General features: G+C 44.0%; 1 protein-coding gene across 9 annotated transcripts in view; it reads left to right on the top strand.

Moving 5' to 3' along the window:
- JPH1 (junctophilin 1) overlaps nucleotides 1-14,634 on the top strand; it is a 90,313-nt gene that overhangs the window by 12,552 nt on the left and 63,127 nt on the right. The window contains exon 3 of one of the 9 annotated variants that reach the window (XM_060393820.1): nucleotides 9,088-14,634. This exon is cut by the window's right edge and continues 26,789 nt beyond it. The exons of the other annotated variants lie outside the window; for them this stretch is intronic. Within the exon in view, the coding sequence (XP_060249803.1) occupies nucleotides 9,088-9,139 (52 nt within the window). The 3' untranslated portion in view covers nucleotides 9,140-14,634. The remainder of the gene's footprint in view (nucleotides 1-9,087) is intronic. 9 annotated transcript variants of the gene reach the window in all.

The following is a 14,634-nucleotide window of genomic DNA, read 5'->3' as shown; positions in this document are numbered from 1 at the left end:
CCTAAACAGATGAGAAATTTCCAGAAAGTCAGCTTTTACTAACTGCAATAATGTTGGCTTATCCTTCATAGTTGACATCACCAAAACTTGTGGTGAGGCAGAACATAAGAGCTTATTGTTGTCTTTTAGAAATCTAAGTTTGCTAAATATTCAGCTGTTTCCTTTTGAAAGTTTTTCTTGTCCAGCGATTTTGGGGTCATTTTTTATATTCATTTGAATAAGTGAATACGAAATCAGCGGAACAGTCTCTCACGAGATCACTCAACTGGATTCACGCTTCGCTTATTAGTAATTAAAACCCAAAGTCAGCCGTGAGTCAGTGCATATTATGGATCCAGATTAAACTTATTGCCACTAATTACAGGAAAAGCTCAATTTCTGCCAAGTGATTGTGAAGGGCAAGGAGTTTGAGATTCTTAAATTCTGTTGAACAAGAGGGTTCTCTTTCTTTTTTGAAAATTGATAATATTATAGTTTATCTTCTGTATTTATGTATTTTCAGTAATATTAGCGGCCATATCATATCTTTAAAAACAGTTTTAGGTTACCTTTTCCATGAATTTTTTTTGTTTCTTCTATGGGTGCTCTGGTTAATTTTCACTATTAGCGAAAAGTGATTTTTCCATTGGAAGCTTAATTTCTTATAATGCCTCATAAGTCATTTTAATGAAAAGTCTGTTTAAAAAAGTAATTTGTGGGGAAGTCACCTAAAATATGGGAACTTACAACAGGGGAGAGAATTGGCATTTTCTTTAGTTGTGTCTCTTGTGTTCTTCCATATCTGCTTTTGCTGTCTGTCACCCTTTGTCCACCTGCTCTCACCTGCCCCGTACAAACAAATTTCAGAGGCTTGATTAAAACACTCAGGCCCTGAGGTGCAGAAAAATTACTATGAGTGGGGATTGATGCTTGACTTTTTCTGTATGGGAGGGTCATTTTAAGGGTCAAATGAGAGAATGGGTGTCATGGGACTTTAACCTGTATATCACTATGTGTAGTTAACATTGTAGAAAGTGTGTTGCCCTTTCGGGTGCCATTCCCAAAAGGGAAGGTTGATAGGAGACTGAGAAGCCAGACTAAGAAGGAGGAAGGGAAGGAAGGCTTGGGAAGCAGAAATACGGCTAAGCAAAAGGGAAGGGATCGAGTTTACCGAGCTTGACCACCTGTGTGCAGACATTTGCATGTGTGTGTGTCTGTCTCCACACCCACCCCTTTCCCAGAAGCCTCAGTCGGTTTGGAGTCAGCATACTGTCAACAGGAGATCAGATTTTTTGAGACTGAAGAGAAATTGAACAGAGAAATGACACATGTTTCTATGAAGCCAGGCTAGACCGGGGTCCTGTCCTGAAGACGAGAGGGCAAGGACTTCATGCTGTTAGGGTATATTCATGTAGGTCACCATTACCCTTAGTGTGTGTTATGGTTTCGTATTGCACATAAAAGGGTTATTTTTATTTTAATTTTTTTACTTGGCTGTACCAGGTCTTAGCTGTGGCATGTTAACTCTTAGTTGCGGTGTGTGGGAGCAGGTTCCCTGGCCAGGGAGGGAACCCCGTCCCCTGCCTTGGCAGCTCCAAGTCTTAGCCACCGGGCCACCAGGGAAGTCCCTGGATTGCCCATTTGAAAAGTTTTAAATACTTGTTTCTCCTTTTTACCAAAGATGGCCCATTTCCCGTGGGAGCAAGTGAGGTGCCTGCTCTGATTTCCTCACGTTGTTCTCCAGGCTGTTGAAAGGCACACTTCTTCCTATCACAAGGCCCAGGACTTCTTAAGGGGCCCAAGCAGTCACTGAGAATTCTGCAGTGTGCCAAGAGACAGCTGAAACCACAAAGATGACCTCGGTGTCAGCCCTGTTGTGCCCACGGACAGAGGGCCGAGCCTGGCTATAATGCTTATCTAGAGGCCAAACTCAGGGATCCAGAGCAGGCCCACGCCTGCTCCTTTCCTTCAGCTCTGACCTTACGTAACTTGGTGGCTTAACAGGTCATTACACGTGACATCGGAACACACTGTTACCCGCACCTTGTAAAGTGTTCTTAGGTCATCTCGTTTCTAAAGATCTTTCTTTAAAAAATTCTGCATCCAGCCCTACCAGTGCCAGGCCCATTCAAAAACCCTGGGGCATTGAGGTGAGCCTGAGTTTTCATGATTAACAGGTAGGTCCAAGTAATTCCGATTTAATGAAACTCGGTCTTGGTCTGTCATCCTGGGATGACCGCACAGTTAGCCACACTCTAGAGCCATTAGAAACATTCCTTTTGAAACCCTGAATGGTGTAGGCACGGCTCTCCACTGTGGCTGAGCAGGGAGGGTGAGGAGAAGGGTGCCGCGCGTGGAGGGAGTGGGCCGTGAGGTGACAGCCAACTCTGCAGAGACCTATTTGGTGAAAACCGGCTATGAGGACCGGAGGGAAAAAAACAATCCAGAGTGATGAGAAGCTAGGTTTTGGGGACACATGTTGGCCTGGTTTTAACTGCTGAAATCTGAGTTTGCTGCAGACAGTCCAGATTTCAGCAGCTTCCATCTCAGTGAACTGTGAAATATGACACTTGACTGATCCAGTCAATATGAAAAATGAAGGCAGCAGATAATTTTTAGTACCACTTGGTTATAATGGAAACCACCCTGCTATAGTGTTTACCGTAAGGCTGGAGTGTGATTGCATTCGAGTTCCAGCGCGTGGGCTCTGTGTGAACCTGCGCTTTGCCCTGGAGAAGCTCTCTTTAGGGGGCCAGTGGCAGTTCTGTGCACATGCTAACCTAGCGGGCAGACGCCTGGGAGCCGCAGCTGCCAGGCGGCCCCAGCACCCTGCTCACAACTTTCCATCATGGATTAAGCTGACTCTGCCAATCTCACTTTACTCAAGACACCAAACTGGACGCTTGCAAGACCAGTGCCTTGCAAATCTTTGAGATGCTTTTCTTATTATAGATGAAATATGAACATTGTGTTTAGGAACAGGATCCAACAAATGCCAAAGGTATTTATGTAAGTCACTCAGCTTTAGTCCAATGGCCTCTTGAGACTACAACCAAATCAGCTTTTAATAATTTTGCCCTTCTGTTTCGGTTGGTGTTTCATATTTATTCATATAATATGCTCAACTCAGAATAAGCTGCTTTATCAGAAATTTAATTAAGGTGTGAGGAATCAAGATTGCCTTGAAAGTAGTACAGCTCTTTGAAGTCAAATCTTCTTAGAATTTCCCTATGCACCCAAAGAAACTTATTCAAGCCAAGTAAAATACAATTAATCCACTTTCTAGTATTTTTAAAACAATTATGCTAGAGATAACACATCATTTGTTATATTTTTTTGTTTTTGTTTTTTAAAAACTTGAAGTAAAATTTTTGTTAATTTTGTTCATTTGTGTCCAACTCTTTTTGACCCCATGGACCATATGAGGCCACCAGGCTTTTCTGCCCATGGAATTTTCCAAGTAATAATACTGAAGCAGGTTGTCACTTCCTCCTCTAGGGGATCTTCCCAACCCAGGGATCAAACCTACATCTCTTACAAATTCTGCCTTGGCAGACGGATTCTTTACCACTAGTGCCACTGGAAAGCCTCTTTACAATATCAGGTCAATCAAATTTTTATCTCAGTTGCTTAGTCTGGATATCTCTGTCAGCTTCATTTTTTTAATATTGGTGAGGAAGCTTTTTGGAATTAGTATTTCAAGATTTCATCTATTTACTTCCATCTGTTAGGGGAAAGGTTTGTGATTCATGGGGGTGGAGCCTCCTAGTCAAAACATGATGAAAAATCCTGTGGGAGCTTGGTTTTAGGATTCAAGAGTGAGGATGGTGGAATGTCAGACGGTGGAGCTTCATCCACCCTCCATCAGCCCTGGTTACTTGTTCCCACCTCCTCCAGCTCATCCCAGTGATTTCGGAGTCATTTGAGCTATGGACTGACAAGTTGCCTTGTAAAACATGCAAATACCCTGAAAGAGTAACCTCTAACCCCAATCCATTGTCAGTTAACATGTTAACAGTCTGGCCTAGAGTCCCAGAAAAGATACTTGGTTTTGTGTGTGCATGCATGTTGAGTTGCTCAGTTGCATCCAACTCTTTGAGACCCCGTGGACTATATTCCTCTGTCCATGTGATTTTCCCAGCAAGAATACTGGAGTGGGTTGCCATTTCATCCTCCAGTGGATTTTCCCAACTCAGGGACTGAATCCATGTCTCCTGTGTTTCCTACATTGCAGGGAGATTCTTTACCACTGAGCCACTTGGGAAGCCCAGATACTTGGTTGCCAACCCATTTTTTAAGGTTCTTATCTCAGTGAAATACTAATTCTGATTGCTCTTTGTAATATTCACTGATTTCTTACTGTGTAAATAAAAAATTATGATTAGGGCCTAATTCAGTCATAGTGTCTGGTTGGTATAGATTTTAAAAAGCAGTTACCTATCAGATGATTTGCACCTTGCTATGAGTTTAGTTAGCATGTGTGTGTGTGTGTGTGAGAGAGAGAGAGGGAGAGAGTCACTCAGTTGTGTTCAAGTCTTCTGCGACCTCATGGACTGTAGACTGCCAGGCTCCTCTGTCCACGGGGTTCTCCAGGCAAGAATACTGGTATGGGTTGCCATTCCCTTCTCCAGGGGATCTTCCCAACCCAGGGATTGGACCCAGATCTCCCGCATTGCAGGCAGATTCTTTACCATCTGAGCCACCAGGGAAGTCCAGGTAGTACATCAGTTCAGTTCAGTTGCTCAGTCGTGTCTGACTCTTTGTGACCCCATGAACCGCAGCACGCCAGGCCTCATTGTCCATCACCAGCTCCCAGAGTCCACCCAAACCCATGTCCATTGAGGAGGAGCTTAATCATAGGTTGGGGCTGGAGGCGAGATTCTGCAGGTGGTATCCAGCTGGGAACTAAAGGGTGTGTAGACATTTTACAGAAGAACATGGCAGATAGTGCAAAAGGACAGTGGCACAGTGTATTGGGGGTGCTTTAAAATGTTTGGTAAGGCTGGGAAAGAGGGTACTAGGTGGAGGGTGTTGAGAGATGAAGTGGAGAAGTAAGCAAGGGCTCCCTGACTTTTAAGGAGAAATTTGGACCTTATCCTGAAGACAGGAGAGAGCTATTGATAGTTTCAAGCAAAAGAATTACGTGATCAAATTCTAGAAAGATCACTCTGCTTGGAGGTGGTATAGAGATTGAAGGATGGAAGGGGCAGGAAATAAGACTGGAGACAGATTAAGTAGTAATCGGCTAACTAGTAATCCTGGTAAGCGCCCACGGGCTGAGCTGAGCCGTGGCAGTGAAGATGGGAAGAGGTGACTGTACGGGCGGAAGCCTCCCAGGCTGACTCAGGAGCGCCTGATGTTTGGTTGACGGTGCAGAGAACAGAAAAGGACGAGTCAGTGACTCAAGTTTCTGGTGTGGCCAACTGGATGGATGCCAGTCCAGTTTATGGAGACAGGGACCAGGGAGGAAAGTACAGATTTAGAGAGGAGGAAGAATTGGAATTGTTTTTAACTTCTTGACTTTTGAGTTGCTGGCGCCAAAGACAAAAGGGTACATGGGCCTGGAACTCAGAAAGGTTTGTACTGTATGTGGAGAACTCAAGACACTAGCCCTGAAGAGCAAAGACGTTGATGAGGCCTGCCACAAAAGAATTCCTTGTACATGATACTAGATACAGTTCTTTTTTAAGACATAGCGGTAAAGCAGTTCACACATTAAGTGTTTGGGAGCCTTTTGCCTTAATGCAATGCAGGTATCCGAATGTCTGTTCCTGAGTTTGAGAAATTATGCTTTCTAAGATTTGTGCTCAAGGGACCTACCCAGTGAGCAAGATCTGTTGGCCTGTTTCTGTCTTGGCAACACATGGGAACAAAATATCATTCTCAAAAATTATTATGCTACGGAAACATCATTTAGCAAACATTTACTTGGTGCCAGCTCTGTCCAGGCATGGCACTAGGCCCTAGGAATAGAGAGATAAGTGAGAAACAAAATGTGTCGTGAAGATCGGGGAAACTGGCAGGTTCCCTGCACCAAGACAAGAGCTGGGAGCAAGGCAGGGCTGCAACTTGGAGGGCCCCACCAGAAGCACTTAACCCCGCCTGGGCCACTTGTGGTAGACAATTTCCTATGCTCTTTGCACAGGCGACTCTTGTCTGCCTGGGATGCCTTCCCTCCCAGGCCCCTTTCCTTTGCCTAGCCCCTGTTTGTCTTTTGTGATCGCCCTCAAGATCCGTAGCAGGCCTGGACTAAGTTAGAAAAAGTTGATCAAATGTCTCTCCAAACATGTAATCTTACATGACAGCAGGAATACCGACAGTATATATGCGAGAGTATGTAAGAATTGTATTGTGCTGGAGGGAAGATGACCACGCATTCTTTAAAAAGTATCAGAATGTTTAAATATTTAGTGGGGCTTTCCAGGCGGTGCTAGTGGTAAAGAACTCACCTGCCAACACAGGAGATGCGACTTTGATCCCTGGGTTGGGAAGATCTCCTGGAGAAAAAAAAATGGCAACCTACTCTAGTATTCTTGCCTGGATTTTAATTTAAATCACTTTTTAATTTGAATTAAAAATTCTTCCTAGAGTCTATATGGTATGAATTTGACAGTAGCAGAAATCTCATGAGCAGCATATGGATTCAGAGACACCGAAGGTAGCTGTTGAGCAGTTAGTGAATTTTTTGGCAGTGTTTCCAGATATGGAAGTAGTATAGATACTCCTTAGTGGTTCCCCCATATATATCACACATCATTGCAAACCCCCTTCCCTTTTTGGTATGAGGATAGCAGTTGGGGTGCTACCTTTTGGCCACATGCAAACAGGTGTGTCTTGAGTAGTTACTTGGAGCCTGGACCCGTGCCGTGACCTTGTCATCAGTCGTCTCCTCTCATCCACATGGCAACACTGAGCATGTGGAAAACCAAGGCATAGGAAGGTCACAAGGCCAGGAGACATCCTATCAAGGGAGGATCCCAGGCAGCGTCACCATCAGAACCCAGGGCTTTAGCCTCCACTGGACTTTGAGAATTGGGGTGGGATTTTTTCTTTACCCCACATCCTCTCTATAGGCTCTTAAAGGAAGATCTGTTTGGATGCAAAACTATGTCATCATATAAATCACTGCAGATGGTGACTGCAGCCATGAAATTAAAAGACTCTTGCTCCTTGGAAGAAAAGCTATGACCAACCTAGACAGTATATTGAAAAGAAGAGACATTACTTTGCCAACAAAGATCCATCTAGTCAAAGCTTTGGTTTTTCCAGTAGTCACGTATGGATATGAGAGTTGGACTATAAAGAAAGCTGAGCACCAAAGAATTGATACTTTTGAACTGTGGTGTTGGAGAAGACTCTTGAGAGTCCCTTGGACTGCAAGGAGATCCAACCAGTCCATCCTAAAGGAAATCTGTCCTGAATATTGATTGGGAGGACTGATGCTGAAGCTGAAACTCCAATACTTTGGCCACCTAATGTGAAGAGCTGACTCATTGAAAGACCCTGATGCTGGGAAAGATTGAAGGTGGGAGGAGAAGGGGATGACAGAGGATGAGATTGTTGGATGGCATCACCGACTCAATGGACATGAGTTTGAGTAAACTCTGGGAGTTGGTGATGGATAGGGAGGCCTGGCGTGCTGCAGTCCATGGGGTCACAAAGAGACACGACTGAGCGACTGAACTGAACTGCATTTTGGTCTTCCCTGATGGCTCAGTGGTAAAGAACCTTGCCTGCCAGTGCAGGAGATGCAGGTTCAATCCCTGGGTCAGAAAAACCTCTGGAGAACAAAATGGCAACCCACTCCAGTATTCTTGCCTGGAGATGGACAGAGGAACCTGGCGGGCTACAGACCAGAGGGTCAGAGAGTCAGATACTACTTAGCGACTTAACACAGAGACATGTACTGCATTTTGCCACTGTTTCATTTAACAGATATTATTCATTCAGCAGCCACAAATCTTGTGTCAGAGACAAGAATAAACAGATCATGTCAGTATAACATCATAAATTCTGAGAAAAATATGGAAAAAGAGGAAGAACACCAAATACACGTGGGGCCTTCAGGGAGTGGGTCTGAGCGTGAGCTGTGGAGATGAGGCAGGAAGCAGGCGCTGGCAAGCTCCTTTTGCCTGGAGCATCCTGGGGAAGACAGAGTGTAGGGAACGTGCCCAGGGTGAATTCCTCCAGGCAACGGGATGGAAGGGCAGTGCTCCCCCAGGTGTGCTCCATCCACCACAGGGCAGACCCCAAGGGCTGCTGAAAAACCCTGAGTCTTGCACCTGTTACTGAATTATCACACCTTTGGGTGAAGCCCAGAGATCTGCCTTTCACAGACTTCCCAGGTTATCCTCAAGCCTGCTCACATGTGCTACATTGAGATGTCACAGGAACGAGGTCATAAAGTTTTGGGAGCTGAGTTTTCAACTGTTGGCCTTGGGGAGTCTTTGAAGGAATTCGAGCAGGGAGCCCTCTGCCTTTGAGATGGATTTAAGTAAGGTGAAGACTGGAGGCGTGGTCTGTGGCGATGACAAAAACTCAGTCAAGGGTGGGGGTAATAGCGAAGCAAGGGGTAAAATGAGAAGTGGGTGAACTGAAGTGGGGGCTGAAAGGCAGAGGCAGACCTAGGACGTGTGTCTGGTGCTCTAATGCCCCTGCATCACGTTAGCAGAAAGGGTCCTTCATTCCCAGAACACGGGTGATTTATTTCAAACATGGTGAACAAGTAACCTTTCCAGGTCTCTCGTTCTTTCCAATACAATGGGAGTGAGAAAGTGGGAAATGAGACAAGACCGTCACAGAACACCCCAGTCTGGGTCTCCACCATTGAGTGAATTCACCTGCTTGGCCTGTTTTTGTTTTGTTTTGTTTTAAATAAAGGGCAGCTCTTTTGAGGGGCGGGGCGCTGCTGCTCTGGGTCTTTGGTGCTGTGTGTGGACTTTCTCTAGTTGTGGGAGGCAGAGGCTTCTCATTGTGGTGCCTTCTCGTTGCAGCTCCATGGTTCTAGTCTACCGGGGCTTAAGTAGTTGTGGCACGTGGGCTTGGTGGCCCCTCAGCGTGTGGGATCTTCCCAGGCCAAGGATTGAACCCATGTCTCCTGCATTTCAGGGGAATTCTTAACCACTGGACCACCAGGGAAGTTCCCTTTGCCTGTTTTTGAACCTTGACTTCCCATCACTCTGCCAACAGTGCTTCTTACAGAACCCTGTCCGTGAGTAAACCTAGCGAAACATAGTGACATTTTGCTTTTCCGACTCCAGACTTGTCCTCCATCAGAAGATGATGGATTGCAAGGGGAAATGCATAACTGTGTAAACTGTTAGAAAGAAAATTGTAGTGAGGCGTGTCTAACCAAAATTGAAGCTGTTTGGAAGCACCCTTAGCATACCAGTGAACCTCAGTCATGTCTGAGGTATGTTGGATGCTCACACATTTATCTGCACTGGCCCTGAAGGGGAAGAGGAAATGTGAGTCTAACCCTTCCCTCCCCCTGCCGCACACACAAGCTTAGAGTTGATGGGAGGTAACCTGTACTCATAGGAAACAGTTAAATAAGAGCATAGAGTAATTCGTTCAGTCAGCTGTTAGCACTCTGCCTCCATTCCATACAGGTTTTGAAGTAGATTAAAATCTCCAAATGGTTAGTCTTACAGGTATCGAAAGGAAATAAATTGACTGTTCATAAAGCCATTGCAAAGACTTTTTACTTGGCCTCATATCCTAGTAGTATTTTGTTGTTATTGTTTTAATGTTACTGTATAAATTTGACAGTGAAAGCACTTTTCAAAATTATGCTGCTCTTGAAACTGAAACATTCGCTCAGTCCTGTCCAACTCTTTGCAACCCTATGGACAGTAGCCCACCAGTCTCCTCTGTTCATGGAATTCTCCAGGCAAGAATACTGGAGTGGGTAGCCATTCCCTTCTCCAGGGGAGCTCCCAGGGTCGAACCTGGGGCACTCTCATTGCAGGTAGATTCTTTACTACCGGAGCTACCAGGGAAGCCATCCTTCTTACTCCTCACTAAATTAGAATAACCTTCAACTCGTTGGAATTATTAAAATGTGGTTTTAAAGTGAGCAGTCAGTAATGTTTAGCTCTATAAATGAAAACAAGGGGAAGAAGAGTTTGGTTAAAGGTTTTCCCTTTTGCTATATTTGTAATCGTACAGGGCTGCTGCTGTATTCGGTGCCCAATAAGACTTTAAAGATATTTCCAGGGAAGTATAGGCATCAGCCAACAAAATAAAGAAAACAAGTCTTAGACATCCCCCATAGAGTGTCTGTAAACATGTATGTATAGGAATGCTGGCCCTAAAAGAAGGCCCAGTAAGGAGAAAAGGGGGAGAAATTAGGCAGCTTGAATGAAGAGGTAGGGATTCTTAGTATAACTGGTGTGTCTGGTGCCAGATGGAACTGGTCTGGCGTGATTTCATAAGGGATTTGAGCCTTGAGCAACATATCATTGTTGCTGTTTAGTCACTAAGTCACGTCCGACTCTTCTGCGACCCCATGGACTATAGCCCACCAGCCTCCTCTGTCCATGGGATTCTCCAGGCAAGAATACTGGAGTGGTTGCCATTCCTTTCTCCGGGGATCTTCCAGACCCAGGGATCAAACCCACATCTCTGCACTGCAGGCAGATTCTTCACCACTGAACCACAGAGAAGCCCTGAGCAACATTTTAAAGGGACACAAAGGCATGATTTGTCACAGAGGCAAACAGATTTTTGCCAGTTGGAGAAAGAAAAGCATATCTGATGATTCACAGCCTGAAGAGAAAGAAGAACTGCTTAAAGGCAGTGAGGATCACCAGTGTTCATTATCTGCGTGCAGTTCTGCCCTGTGGCTTGCTGGAGTAATCTTTCATAGCTTTATTAATCATCTAATGTTCTGTGTTCATGTCCCCTAACGAGTTCCATTGTCAATAAAACCTGTAACAAGGCTCTTTCACGGGTAGATGCATCACTTTCACCCTCATCCTACTGCCAGAAGCAATGATCCAGAAAGTTAGTAAATTTGGGGAGGGCAGTCATGGTGTTGCCCGAAATTCCTCAAAAATGAATGCTGCTGATTTGTAGAAAAAAATAAAAACACTAGGAAAGTAGGAGGCTGGAACTACTGGATAGATCCCTGCTATCAGATTCAGACTCCAGAGCTTCATCTCCTTTTGAGAAATCTTATAAATGTTTGTACAAAAAAATGCACTCAAGCCCCTTCTGTATCTCTCACCACCCTGTGACATATTTAATCTAAGTGTTTTGCTTTGCAGTGGTGTAGAGCACAGCTGAGTCATGGTGGGAGAGAAAGGAGAGCAATTAGATAAGGGGGGTGTGCTGCCTGTTAAAGGAGCCTGAAAGCACTAATCAGGTGTTACGCAACACACAAGTGGAAAGTGTTTCAGAGTTCTGAGGAAGTTAGTAACATGAGCAAGACAACATGTGAGGAGAGTGATTCTAGCTGCCATGCACAATGTGGATTGCAAGCCTCAGAAGTTGGGACGGGACCATCAGGACATGAATAAGTCAGTACAGGCATAAAGGACTGGGTCCTTGAAATTTATAGAGGAGGACTCATCATGTAGAAGGCAGCTCAGGCTCTGAGGATCTGAACAGAGTTAGAGCACAAGAAGACCATGAACGACGATGGAGACACTTTGGGGAGGAGCTTTCAATTTATGGACATTCAAGGAGGAACGAAACAGAGAGATGAGATTTCTCTAAGAATGGCACTTTGAAGCCTTGTGCATTTAAGGGCTTCCAAGGAAACGACAGCATGAAAATCAAAGATTGCGTTGTCATTTGTAACAAAGTCATTAGGAAAATGAATAGAGGGCGGAGGTAGAAAAATTTATTAGGAAGTGTCGGAAATAGTGACCCGTGTTTGGGAAGCAGGGAATTAGATAAGATACTGAACAAGATTTGGTTATGGTTATAGCTAACATCTCTATTTGCATAATTCCTCTGTCAGAAATCAAATTAGCAAATCTTTTTTTTTTTATTTTTTTTAACACCAAAAACATTTTGTATTGGGGTATAGTCAGTTAACAATGTTGTGGTAGTTTCAGGAGAACAGTGAAGGGAAGCAGCCATACATAGACATGTATCCATTCTCCCCCAAACCCCGCTCCCATCCGAGGATGGCATGTAGCATTGAGCAGAGTTCCATGTGCTAGACAATAGGTCTTTGTCGGTTATCCATTTTACATACAGCAGTGTGCACATGACCTTCCCAAGGTCCCTGACCCCACCTTCCCCCTGGCAACCATAAGTTCATTTTTCTGTCTGTAAGTCTCTTTCTGTTTTGTAAATACATTCAGTTGTATCATTTCTTCTTAGATTCCACATATATGATATTTCATATGATATTTCTCCTTTGTCTGACTGATTTCACTCATATTTTTATTCTATTAAGAGACTAGTCATCAAAATATCTAGATGATTAGCTATAACCTAGTCATAGATCTCATTAACTCATAACTTTTAATGCCGCCTGGTGTCTTTAACTAAGACCACAGAAGAGAATGAAATTAGTATCCATGATTTTCTTTGCCAGATGCTTAGAAAAAGGCATCTTTCATTTTTTCCCTGTCTGAAACATGACTTTTGTCTATGGATTTATTTATAATTATCAGCTGGGAAAACTAAGTTTTATGAAATACTCAAACAGAAAAATAAATCTGCTTCAGTTCAGTCACTCAGTCATGTCTGACTGTTTGCGACCTCATGAATCGCACCACTCCAGGCCTGCCTGTCCATCACTAACTCCCGGAATTCACTCAAACTCATGTCCATCGAATTGGTGATGCCATCCAGCCATCTCATCTTCTGTCGTCCCCTACTCCTCCTGCCCCCAATCCCTCCCAGCATCAGGGTCTGTTCCAGTGAGTCAACTCTTCACATGAGGTGGCCAAAGTATTGGAGTTTCAGCTTTAGCATCAGTCCTTCCAAAGAATACCCAGGACTGATCTCCTTTAGGTTGGACTGGTTGGATCTCCTTGCAGTCCAAGGGATTCTCAAGAGTCTTCTCCAACACCACAGTTCAAAACCATCAATTCTTCAGTGCTCAGCATTCTTCACAGTCCAACTCTCACATCCATACATGACCACTGGAAAACCATAACCTTGACTAGACGGACCTTTGTTGGCAAACTAATGTCTCTGCTTTTGAATATGCTGTCTAGGTTGGTCATAACTTTCCTTCCAAGGAGTAAGCGTCTTTTAATTTCATGGCTGCAAGCACCATCTGCAGTGATTATGGAGCCCAAAAGAAATAAAGTCTGACACTGCTTCCACTGTTTCCCCATCTATTTCCCATGAAGTGATGGGACCAGATGCGATGATCTTAGTTTTCTGAATGTTGAGCTTTAGGCCAACCTTTTCACTCTCCTCTTTCACTTTCATCAAGAGGCTCTTTAGCTCCTCTTCACTTTCTGCCATAAAGGTGGTGTCATCTGCATATCTGAGGTTATTGATATTTCTCCCGGCAGTCTTGATTCCAGCTTGTGCTTCTTCCAGCCCAGCATTTCTCATGATGTACTCTGCATAGAAGTTAAATAAGCAGGGTGACAATATACAGCCTTGACACATTCCTTTCCCTATTTGGAACCAGTTTGTTGTTCCATGTCCAGTTGTAACTGTTGCTTCCTGACCTGCATATAGGTTTCTCAAGAGGCAGGTCAGGTGGTCTGGTATTCCTATCTCTTTCAGAATTTTCCACAGTTTATTGTGATCTACATAGTCAAAGGCTTTGGCATAGTCAATAAAGCAGAAATAGATGTTTTTCTGGAACTTGCTTGCTTTTTTGATGATCCAGCAGATGTTGGCAATTTGATCTCTGGTTCCTCTGTGTTTTCTAAAACCAGCTTGAACATCAGGAAGTTAACGGTTCACGTATTGCAGAAGCCTGGCTTGGAGAATTTTGAGCATTACTTTACTAGCATGTGAGATGAGTGCAATTGTGTGGTAGTTTGAACATTCTTTGGCATTGCCTTTCTTTGGGATTGGAATGAAAAGTGACCTTTTCCAGTCCTGTGGCCACTGCTGAGTTTTCCAAATTTGCTGGCATATTGAGTGCAGCACTTTCACAGCATCATCTTTCAGGATTTGAGATAGCTCAACTGGAATTCCATCACCTCCACTAGCTTTGTTTGTAGTGATGCTTTCTAGTGCCCTCTTCATATTCCCGGATGTCTGGCTCTAGATGAGTGATCACACTATCATGATTATTTGGGTCCTGAAGATCTTTTTTGTACAGTTCTTCTGCGTATTCTTGCCACCTCTTCTGCTCATACCTTTATAAATCCAGTGAAGTAAGCCAAGGATTCAAGAAAAAGTTCTTTTAAATAATGTATTGGTGGCTAATTATAGGCTTCCCAGGTGACTTAGTGGTAAAGAATCCACCTGCCAATGCGGGAGATATGGATTCAATCCTGTCAGATAGATCCCCTGGAAAAGGAAATGGCAGGCCACTCTTGCCTGGGAAATCCCATGGACAGAGAGAGGAGCCTGGTGGACTATAGTCCATGGGATTGCAAAGAGTTGGACACAACTGAGCACAAACACACTAGTAATTAATTAACATACATGTTTCAGGTATTTTTCCTGATTTAATTTATAGTTATATTTTGAAGTGTTTTTAAAACTATGTTAAAATGT

The sequence above is a fragment of the Ovis aries genome, chromosome 9 (genome assembly GCF_016772045.2).
Source record: "Ovis aries strain OAR_USU_Benz2616 breed Rambouillet chromosome 9, ARS-UI_Ramb_v3.0, whole genome shotgun sequence".
NCBI classification, from domain to species: Eukaryota; Metazoa; Chordata; class Mammalia; order Artiodactyla; family Bovidae; genus Ovis; species Ovis aries.
The sequence above is the reverse complement of the archived record's forward strand: the minus strand, read 5'-3'. Positions and strand labels throughout refer to the sequence as shown.